Here is an 11,232-nt window from a genome sequence, read left to right on the forward strand (position 1 = left end):
GTCAAATATGTGTACTCGGCGGAATAGCTCAGTAGGCTAAAGCGTTTTTACTTCAGGACTCTGGCAGGACTCCAGGGGTCACTGGTTCGAACCCTGGTCCGGGCAATGTTCTTTTCCTTTTTTTAATTTTATTCTTGATTTTTTACTGGAGCTTTTACGATCCAATGTTTACATTTATCGATATAAAGCATTTAATGAATAAGTTAAAAAATGCCAAAATCTGTGAAAAGGCCCCTTTAAGTATGTTATCAATTTGTAAGGAAAAATATTTATTTAATAGTATAAATGTAATGTATATAATGTAATTTAAAATTGACAATTTCATTTTCAAATTCAACACATATTTCTCAGGGACATGAATTCTGTTTTTTGTAAGACTTGCAGCTATTAAAGTTTCTGGTATCCATTGCTGAGAGAGCTTTAACAAACAATATATTATCTGCAGTGTAATTTGTGTATATGCCTTAACCTATAGTAAAACTGTCAATCAAGTTTAAAAACTAGAACTTTTAGTATTAAATCACCATGAATGCAAAAGTTTAAAACATGGAACAGCATATTTCTTTTACTTAAAGGAAACTCACTATTATGGTGTTTATGTCAACCTGGAAGAAGATGAATATTTTTGAAAATGAGAATATGATCAAATATATGTAAAATATTAATGTTGTACAAGGTACATGATATCTGTGGTTTCATGACAATTTGTTGTCTTTGTCACCAACCACACCCATCGGTCCATAGGATTACATTTCAACAATAAAATCACGACAAGTTACTTACATATAGAAGACTGATGATGGCAAATATGGTTAAATCATTTATTCAACTTGTAAACTGTTTTAACAAATTTAAGTTGAATTCATTACACACTACTAAAATGTTTTATTGAATTCTCAAATTAGCATTATTAAATTTGTAATCAGAAACACACTCCTGAATTTTAATGATAACTTGCCATAAACAAATTCTAAGTTCAAATAAACAGTTCTTTGTGTATTTCTACTGTTCATTTGTCTCGATAAAACACGCGCGGAAACTATTCAGTAAATGTAAAACATCACGTGAAAAGTGTGGGTGTATTGTTTGAAAAAAAACACGAATAGCAAGTCAGAAAATATACGTGTGATTTTTAATAGTTAGAAAAACCCTGTCATGATTATTTTTGTTTAATGTACAGTGCGGGCTATAGCCTGTGGAAAGCAATGAAAGCAATAACTCATAATTGTGATCATATATTACGTGTTCACATCTATGAAATATGGTATTTGTGTAAGGATTCATCCAAAACGTCTCTCCAGACAATCGTTTCGAGTGCACAGATGTAACCAGTTTGTTTAAACCTCCTCAAGAGGTGCAAGATAACCACAATAATAAAAACTGCAATGTTTTGGATCCTATGCATGCCACTTTTGATTTGAAGTACATGTACCATAAACTTACAACAATAAAACAAGTACTTTCAAGATGTCCAATGGGAGAACTCACAGAGACAGAAAAATGATCAAGTATCAACAGACTGAAAGAAACATGCAGATAAAGAGTAAACTTGTCCTCCTTATATAAGTGTTAGAGTATGAAAAATGCATTTGCTAAATAGGTACACAAACTCTCTTGCAACTTAACTGTATTCTGTAAGTTCTTCCTTTAGAAAATATATTGATAGCCTATCCAGATGTTTTCACCTTATATATAGTGTTTTTCCCGGGAGGGCAAAGGGGCATGGCGCATAACTTTCAAAAGGGGCATTTTAGTGCGCAGTTTAGGCAAAAAAGGGCAAAAACGTTCCCTGAATACCTGAATTACGGGGAAACATGTGATCGCATCAGAAACAGTTGTGGAAAAAATAACATATAAACAAGCACATTTAAGTTTCATGCTGTTTCAATAACTGTACAGCACGACAAACATAATAAAGCAATATATGCATATGAATCTGATTATACCCAGATCCACTAACATATAAATGAAACCATGTTTGTCTTATCCCATTTTCTAACAATAATCTTGCCAGATTTTTAAAATAACATTGCGAGTAAATTGATCGCTAACAATATGCAAGCACTCGTTTCCGTGACATACATCCACCGAGAAGATTACAAATAAATAAATAATGTTGTTGCTATCTAAAACATTTTTATGCATTGTTGATTATCACAGACATTTCAGTAATTCCTTCTTAATGTTTAACCTCCATCGTAAATTCGATCGTTTACGACGTTATTTGCCATTTTTGCCGAGTCACAATTTAATTCTGTATAGTCCGCCATGTTGTTAAAATGTCAAATGATGTAAGCGACAGGTGCGCATATCAACATTTAATCGTATACGCGATTCGCGAGTAAATTTAGCACAGTCTGAGCGTCACAGACAATCAAGGAAGCTGATTTTGCGGACCAAGTTAGATCGTAAGGCAATGAAGATGTTATCGATAAGGGCGCGTGGCGAAATTTGCCTTTGAAAAGAAGGGCGCGAGGCGAAATTTGCCTTTGAAAAGGGCAGAGTGGCGATCCGGGAGGGCGGCGTGGCTTTTCGCCACGCTAAAATGGCCTGGGAAAAATACTAAATATAACAGAGGCAAATCAAAAGCTTCTTCCCAATCAAACATTTCTTTATAATCATGCAATTATCTATAATAAAAAACTTACACCAGCTGTTTTCATTTCCCAAATCAGCTATTTAAGCAATATTTATTACCCCAAAAAAAGACAAGAGCATCTTTCTGATGAGAAGAGAAAAACCCTTATATCCATGTTAAGTGAAGATGAACATAATGGACAGATTGGCTTGACCACATTTAAAGTAACAAATTGAATAAAATACTATTGTTCAGTAGAGCTGTAACGATTCGGTTCGATGCATCGAAAAACTGGTTTAACGCCGCCAATTCGATTTCAATACCAATACGGCCAATGTTGATTCGATTCACTGAAATCCCGATTGATCCGCATTTTAAACCTTACTTTCCAAATCCGTCTTCTAAACTTTCTTGCCATTTGTATTACGTCTTGTGATTGGTAAATAACCAATATGGCATCAAATGAATGAATGAAAAACATGCTAAGCAGTGAGCATTACATCAGCCGGTAAAATGGCTTCTTCAACCACACTGAAAGACGCACCGTCAAAATTAAAATAAAAAGTATGGGAACATTTTGGGTTTCGCAAAGGTTTTGATGCAAAGGCAACTTGCAAAACGTGTTTTGTTGACGTAAGTTACCCTAAATCTGGAAGCACTTAAAATTTGAGGCAACATTTAAAGAGAAAACACTCGGTTGATATTTCAGATGTGATTTGTATCACCTACATTTTGATAAAAGAAAGTTACTGTTACGGAATTATACCCATGTGATGTTTTGATCTCATTTTTTTCTCAATACATATGGTTTGTTTACTAAATTGTGTGCACTCTGTTAAGGAGTCAACTGGAAGTTGTTTATATACTTACATGTTTTTGTGTGTGTTTTTTTCTGTTAAACACATGTGCACATTGTGCATTTGATGTTATTTAAGAATAACTCAACAGGAAGTTTTGTTCAATAATTTGTTACTTATAAAACAATGTTGCATTTTTAATTCTATTTAAAAAATTAAACACTTTAAATGTACAACATAATCAGTAAATGACAAATACCAAACATATTAATTTATGCCCTGGACAAACCAAACATGAAAAAGTTTGCAAAATAAGCAGCAAATAGTTTAATTTGAATCGAATCCAAAATACTCATCGGACCATTTGGTATCGAAATCGAATCATGGATGAATCGTTACAGCTCTATTGTTCAGTCACAATAAAACAAGGCAATACTTACACTTTTCCATTGAATTTGTAAATTTCAGCATTGGGTTGATCACATTCAATTGTGTAAACAAATTTATTGGCCTTGTACAGACCATCCTGAAATGAATGAACGATACAGGCTAAATGTATGAAAGATACAGGCTAAACAATTAGAAGTGCAGTATTAAGCTTCTATGCAAAGAACCACAAAAAAAATCACGCAAAATGTCAATCCATAAACTGCAAGCATCTGCATCATGTATAACAATAGTCAAAGAATGTAAACAAAATGAAATTTTTATGGCATCAGTACTAGAGCTAGGATTAAGGGCAGGTTTCTAATTTGTCAAAAGGGCACTATATTGCACGCAGACATATTATCCCTGTAGCATAATTATGTTCAATACAGCATGTGTAAACTTATATATGTATACACTTCATATGAGTTTATTAATTATAACATCTATTTTCATTTAAAGAATTATTTCTATTATTAATATGACTAGTTAAATTGTGAAAAGTAAATAGATTCATTGAAACTTAAAATATAATGTCTTGTATATCAATAAGATCAAAACAAAGGCATAGTGGAGGTCCAAGGGAACAGGGTGGGACCATGGGAAGGCTGGGTGCTCATGCACCCCTCTATTTAGGCCTAGCTAGAGCACTTTGTCATTTATGGTTTTATTTTCTAATTGAAAATATTTGGAACTAAATACATGTTTGTACAATTCCATAGCTCAAATATTTTGAAATATCGAAAAAAGAAGCAATTATAATTTAAAATTATGCTCAATACATCTTATAAGTTAAAAAACAACAAACACTCCTATTATCTAAATAGCAGATTACCGAATAATTAAGGCCAGTCACAGACTGTCTCTGTTTGAGGTTTGTTTCTCCATCCAGATTCATGGTTTCAACATGACAAATTCCCTGCGAATCTGACGACTTGAGAAGAAGCATATCAGCAGGAATGATGTCATTGCATGATAAATGGATTATATCACCAACATGCACTTCCTCCCATTTCTTCAAATGAAAATCATTCTTTTCACTGAAATTCAGAAATGTATTTTTATTTTGTAATTAATTGTTATAAACATTAAAAATGAATTTATCAACAACCCATGCAAAAGACACAAATTTTTTACCGCACATGAGGTCCAATAACTTAAAAGTTAACAGATCGCACAAGATTTTATCAGACTTTTCATTTCCATTTTGAAGCAAATCAAAGTTGTACATTTTTTGTGGGAAATGAGGACCGACAGTTTCAGGAGTAATACCAGACCTCAGCAAATTTTATCGGAAATGTGCAGGGTCTGACATCTTTCTCATAGGTTGCATAAGTAATTTTAATTTTTGGTTTATAATAAACAATAACATGAAACAAGAACTATTAAGTTACACTTTCTCTAAAACAATGAAAGAGAAAAAATATTCAGTATCTAATCAACTTGTACTTTGTTCTGTTATCGCTTCAATCAATTTTCATTTTTCCACTTGATTGAGAAAATCTTAGAAATCACAATCACTTTTTACGGCTGGTAAATCAACGCAGTGAATTAGAATGTCATGAGTTTACAAAAACATACATAGACCACTGATAGGTAGGCACAACCAAAATCTCTGTTACATGTCAAAATGGATAAAGCATGAATTGTTTAAATTATTGGCAAACATACCTGTAATCCAAAACACGACATGTGGTGAGATTTACTTTTTTATCAGACCTGTACCGTCTGTAATCTTCGAATGCATCTTTCACTGCAGTTACTGTCAATACAAACAGTATTGGTATCATTGCTATTTCTTTGCCAAAAGCTTGAACTTGAGGAACCCAATTTAATGCAACAACAAACAAGAAATATAAATTGGCAAATCTGTGAAATTGTTCAAAAAGATTCTTTGGCAAAAACGTTAATATGGAGTATTTGGTTGTTTTAATCCTGTTAGTTGCAAAGTCCCTGTTTGGATCTCCTTTTGCCAGCGTGTCTTCATCAACCGCATGATTAGGAACAACAATTCTGTACTTTGGACCAGAGCGGTTCTTCCTTCTACATAAATTTCGCCACGTATCCATCTTTTTTGCTTTATTCCAGTGAATTAGATGAGACTGATCCAAACTCCTGGAAGGGGAAATGAAATATCACCATCAACACAAAAATATTGAACGACTGACATTACACGATATTTCAGTCGAGCGGAACACGCATGATAGACAATCAAATATGGGATTTACAATATCAGTTTTAACACATGAGATTGGATAACACGTACTTGATTAATTGACATTTTATGACCTGCCCATTTTACTTTTGTAAACAAAACATAACATAACAGACATGACGTTGTTAAGACTTATTGAGTAACTGGTTTTCCGATTGGTCCAAAGCAATGCAGCGTAACCAATAAGCAAAGTTTTAACAAAGTTATTATTTCACAAGCACGGTTTGGCTGGGTTACATTATACTAAATATTTTATTCTACCATTCACCTTGTTTGGTCACATCGGCATCTTCCACACACGATGAGAATCATTTTGACAAGACACGGCGGAAGCATTGAAATGAGTGGAATATATATCCGCACATATGTTTCTAAAAGATTTCTGTCGTTGTCGATTCAAACTCTGTACTTTGTAAGTGAAAATAGTAAGCGGATATTTACTTCCTTGTTACAATTAAATTATACAAAATATTTCAATCGACTTGAAAATAATATTGTGTAAACCTCGATATAATAACTTTTCGTGTCTTATTGATGATGTTATTAGTTTATTTTTTATATTCAACTAAATATTTGCCCTAAAATTTGACTTTTACACTTCTTTCCCGTACATTAAGCCTCTGCAAGAGTTCAGCGGCCTTTTCATTGAAAGAACAAAATTTCAACAATTCGTTAGCAACCACTAAAAATTGTTTATACCTGCATCAAACTAAAAATAATATTGTTAAATTCATTTTTATAACAGTGAAGCAATTTTGCTAAATAATTACCCTTTTTATGAACAAAATCTGAAATCGACCAAAATACAAAATCTAAAAGATATTATTTTTAAATGCTGATTGTAAAATCAAGTGTTATCACAAATACGTCTTATCATTTCAAATGTGGGGTTGGCTCAATCTGTAAAAATAGATAAAATTAAAGGAAAGTTGGATTAAAATTCACCAAAAATGACATATATTTTGTGAAATTTAAGGTCTAAAACTGTTTTTATTCAACATGTTCAATCACATAATTAAATAATATATACATGGTTGCACATACAAGTGCTATAAGTACACCAGGCTTTTCCCCAGAGACTTGAAGCACATTGGCACTTCAGTGCCTTAATTTAAAAATCAGAGGTACCCATGTGCCTGAATCACTTACCGCGACAACACAATGTCACAAAGCATGCGAGATGACACCATAGTAACCCTATACAAGAACAAGGGTGACCGGGATGATTGTCATTACTACAAAGGAATTGCATCGCTCTGCGTTGTTAGCGATATCTTTGCCCGCATACTTCTAAATCGACTTCAGACCCTTGCAGCACGAGTCCCAATGTGGCTTTCGCGCTGACAGATCCACCACCGACACGATCTTCGCACTACGCCAACTCCAGGAAAATTGACTCCTTCTACTACGCCTTTATTAAACTTACGAAGGCTTTCGATCTGGTCAGCAGACATTCTCAATCCGCCTTTTGAATAAAATCGACTGTTTCGCCGTCGACAAGCTTCGCAGCATGTTGGTATCCTTACACAAAGACACGAAACAATTTGTTGTTTTCGACGGGTCATCCTCCGAGCCATTCCCCGTCTGTAGCGGCGTCCAGCATGGTTAAGTGCTCGTACCTACTTTGTTGGAATCTTCATCTTGCTGCTGAATTATGCCTTCAACATTTCAACTGGTGGCATATACCTCCGGACCGATCTGACGGGAAGCTTTTCAAACTCGCTTGCTAACGAGCCAGAAGAAAAATGACTGAATTCCTCGCCAGAGAGATGCAGTTTTCGGACGATGCTGCGCTTGCTACGCATACAAAGGATGCCGCAAAAGATTTATTAACCTCTTTGCAAAGCATGCACAGAATTTCGGTTGTCCACTGTCAGCTGAAAAAGACAACATCAAGGGCCAGGTTGCAAGCAACGTACAATGCATCAAGATCGGGGACTATACCCTCGAGGTGGTCATCGACCGCGCCAAACTTGGGTCCACCATTAGCACAAAGCTGCCCATCGATACTGAGCTATGAAAGTGCATCGAAAATGCTTTATATACTATGGTCAGACTTGCAAAAAGAGAAGACTAAGATCAGAGTATATCAGACCTTTGTCCTCTGCACCCTGCGCCATAAACGCCGCCTAAACACCTTCCATATGCGGTACCGGAAGCTTATTCTGAAGATCAAGTTGAAGGATCATATCCCGAACAGTGATGTTCTAGAACGTGCTGGGCTCCAAATCGTGTATGCCCTTCTCACTCAACGTCACCTGTGTCGGTTTGGTCACGTGCGCCGCATGGAGGATGAACGACTACCAAAACACGCCATATACGGCCAGCTTGCCACTGACATGCGGCACATGGGTCTCCTCGTGTACAAGTTAGCGCGCAAGAGAAACTTGATAGCCCGAGACATCGCTACAAACACCGCAAGACTCTGGCCGAAGATCGCATCTTCTGGCGACAGTCAATACACAGCGGCATCAAGGCAGCCGAGGCAAACATACAAGAGATAAGAGATGCTTAGCCTGCGAAGAGCGCGAACCGATCTTTCCGCGACCAAAAGCCCCTTTGTGTGAGTTATTCGCAACAAGGACTGTCACTCTCGCATCGGCCGTCTTTGTCACAGCGGACATTGCTTCCAGAAGTGACAGTTCAAGAACGCATCAGCATAGCATCCTAGGACTCAGCTCTGCCAAAAACAACGAATTTATCTCGGCGTGTTCCGAGATTGGGTTTGTAGCTGAAAGCCAAACAAATGCTTGTATATAACAGATGTGTCTTCGTTGATAATTGAGAAGCGACAGCTGTGAGGACATAATGTCAATACACACAATTTTCATTTTTAGACTCATTATCAAGCTAAAATATTGTCATAAAATAATCTGCAGTTTCAGACGTTATCAATATTATAATTATTCCAATTGTGTACAACGTTTTATAATTAACATGTTCGATTGTTCGTTAATGTATGACTTTATTTCAATATATCACCCTTGGCTAAGACTGTGTACGCCATTTTGTTAAGTTGAACTCGCGCGATCAGATTCATTTCAGATATAGAAAAACTTAACCGGGCCCGCTAAAATCATATTAGCAGCGGTTTTTGAATAACGGCCGGCTTGTGACGACAATTTGTTACTATGTATAGTAACGATATGTAATTTATTCTGTCTGGCACGGCATATCCGACTATATTACTTATTAGTTCTTTTCTCTTGTTTATGATGCAATATTCAATACAGTATACAGGGATTTCAATTGAAACAGAATCCTGCTTTTTGATGCAAGCATTTTGCAATGTTGTCACTTTTGACTCCTCCAAATTATCTTTCTTGCATCATTTTGATGCAAATGCTACCATAAAACTAACATAACATGTAATTTTTATTACACAAAATGTTATGTTTTTTTGTTAAGCAAGATACACTAAAAGTTATACAAAACAATATTTGTAGAGAAATCAACAAATATCCAGAATTTTTTTTATATATTTCAGTATTTGACCTCTGAAAGGTGCACTTGACCCCTGAAAAGTTCAAACAGAGGGTCATTTGACTCCTGGTTTTCAAAAAACTATTGAAATCGCGGAATAAAGACCCAGACGCACCTGGATTCGGTTATATACGCGTATTTTATTGTTGGGGACGACTAGGTATTTGCTTAATTTTTTACACATGATAAAAGAAACAAAGGCCTTAATGTGATGGTCCGAGCTCATGTAATTGGATCAAATAAATTTTAGGTAAATGTGTATGCTAAGTGAAGGAATCAGTCACCTAGTGGATACTGTTATGCCTGTCTGTGAACTGTCTTCGAATTCTGATATTCAAAATAGAACACACGTCTTTCGGTTGGTTTATGATGTTAATTGTAGACGGAATACCTGCATTTTTTTATCAAAAGATTACTCTTTAAACAATGTGATATTTATCTCATATAAAACTGGAAAAAGCACCTGCAAAGCAACACACACACTTTTCAATAAAATATGCAAAAAGTAGTCGTCGTCTTCATCGTCATCATTCCCTTGACCGGTTTAGCCGTTGGGGGGGGGGGGGGGGTGAGGGACGACGATACAGAAATCCTTTTCCAGTCAGGTATGTTGTGTGCTGCTGAGAGTAATTCATCCATGGGAAGGGATGTCCACCCTTTTACATTGTCCATCCAGCTTTTCTTCTGACGGCCTCGATGTCGACCTCCCTCTAGCATGCCCTGGAGAATAGTCTTGAAAACAGAGTCGTGCCTGGTGACCAAACCAAGCCAGCTTTCGTCGTTTAACGGTCGCAAGTTGAGGCTCTTGGGGACGAACAAGTGTTGCAGTCCTCTTTCCGACGTACTCGTTTGTCTCGTGCTCCGTGTAGGAAATGCGGAGCAGTCTTCGGATACATTTATGTTCGAATGCCTATATCATGCGTTCTGTGTCCGCGTGAAGCGTCCAGGTCTCGCAGCCAAAGAGTATGATGGAGACTACGAGGGACGTTTAGAGCATGTCCTTGGGAAGCTGATGGAACAGCTTGTCCACAACATGCACAGTCTGGCCATCGCTGCAGTCGCCATGGCAATTTTTATTAGGACCTCAGCGGCGCTGGTTCCATCCTTGAACAGGGTTGCGCCCAAGTATTTGAAGCTGGTTACTTCTTCTAGCTTCCTGCTGTTCATGGTTATGTGTGCACTGATGTTGGTCATGCTGTTCACCATGGTCTTCGACTTTCCTTTGCTGACCTCAATCCCATATGCACCTGCCCTTTCATAGAGTCTGTTGGTGCAATCTTGAAGTTCACTGCAGGTGCCATCTATTGGGTCAATGTAATAAATGAAATAAAATATAGAAGAAAAAATTGTAACTGTCGCATTTTTGGGAAATGACTATAATGTTCAATGTGTTGAACTTTATTTGTCACTTAACACATTTTCCTGTTTGATTAAGAATTAGTCACTAAGGTATCTGTATTGTGTTAGTGAGTTCATTTCATGTCATTTGACGGCTAAGACTATAGCTACATCTACATCGTACGTCGCTTGCAATCTCACATGATTATTATGCGACGTACGGGTGGTGAAAGAATGAGGATAAAGAGTGAAAAAAAAGTAAAGTAAGAAGAGCTTAATGGTTAACAGACAGAAGGAAAGTAAAGCAGAGTCACCACCTACGTTTCGATCATCCTTCTACCTCATGCTTCTCCGACTACGGTGGCCGCCAAGAGGTTTGGACCTCAACCGGCACA

At 36.5% G+C, this 11,232-nt stretch overlaps 1 protein-coding gene across 3 annotated transcripts in view; it reads right to left on the reverse strand.

The window, feature by feature from the left end:
* Window positions 1–6,174, reverse strand: part of LOC127876754 (phospholipid-transporting ATPase VA-like) — a 62,395-nt gene extending 56,221 nt beyond the window's left edge. For 2 of the 3 annotated variants that reach the window (XM_052422201.1, XM_052422199.1), the window contains exons 1-3: window positions 5,473–6,142; window positions 4,637–4,841; window positions 3,816–3,901 (exon numbers count right to left, since the gene is read on the reverse strand). In XM_052422201.1, the coding sequence (XP_052278161.1) occupies window positions 3,816–3,901; window positions 4,637–4,841; window positions 5,473–5,870 (689 nt within the window). In that variant the 5' untranslated portion in view covers window positions 5,871–6,142. Of the gene's footprint in view, window positions 1–3,815; window positions 3,902–4,636; window positions 4,842–5,472 lie in introns of all 3 variants that reach the window. The other variant, XM_052422200.1, reaches the window with a different exon arrangement.
* Between the last annotated feature and the right edge of the window lie 5,058 nt (window positions 6,175–11,232).

The sequence above is a fragment of the Dreissena polymorpha genome, chromosome 4 (assembly GCF_020536995.1).
Source record: "Dreissena polymorpha isolate Duluth1 chromosome 4, UMN_Dpol_1.0, whole genome shotgun sequence".
NCBI classification, from domain to species: Eukaryota; Metazoa; Mollusca; class Bivalvia; order Myida; family Dreissenidae; genus Dreissena; species Dreissena polymorpha.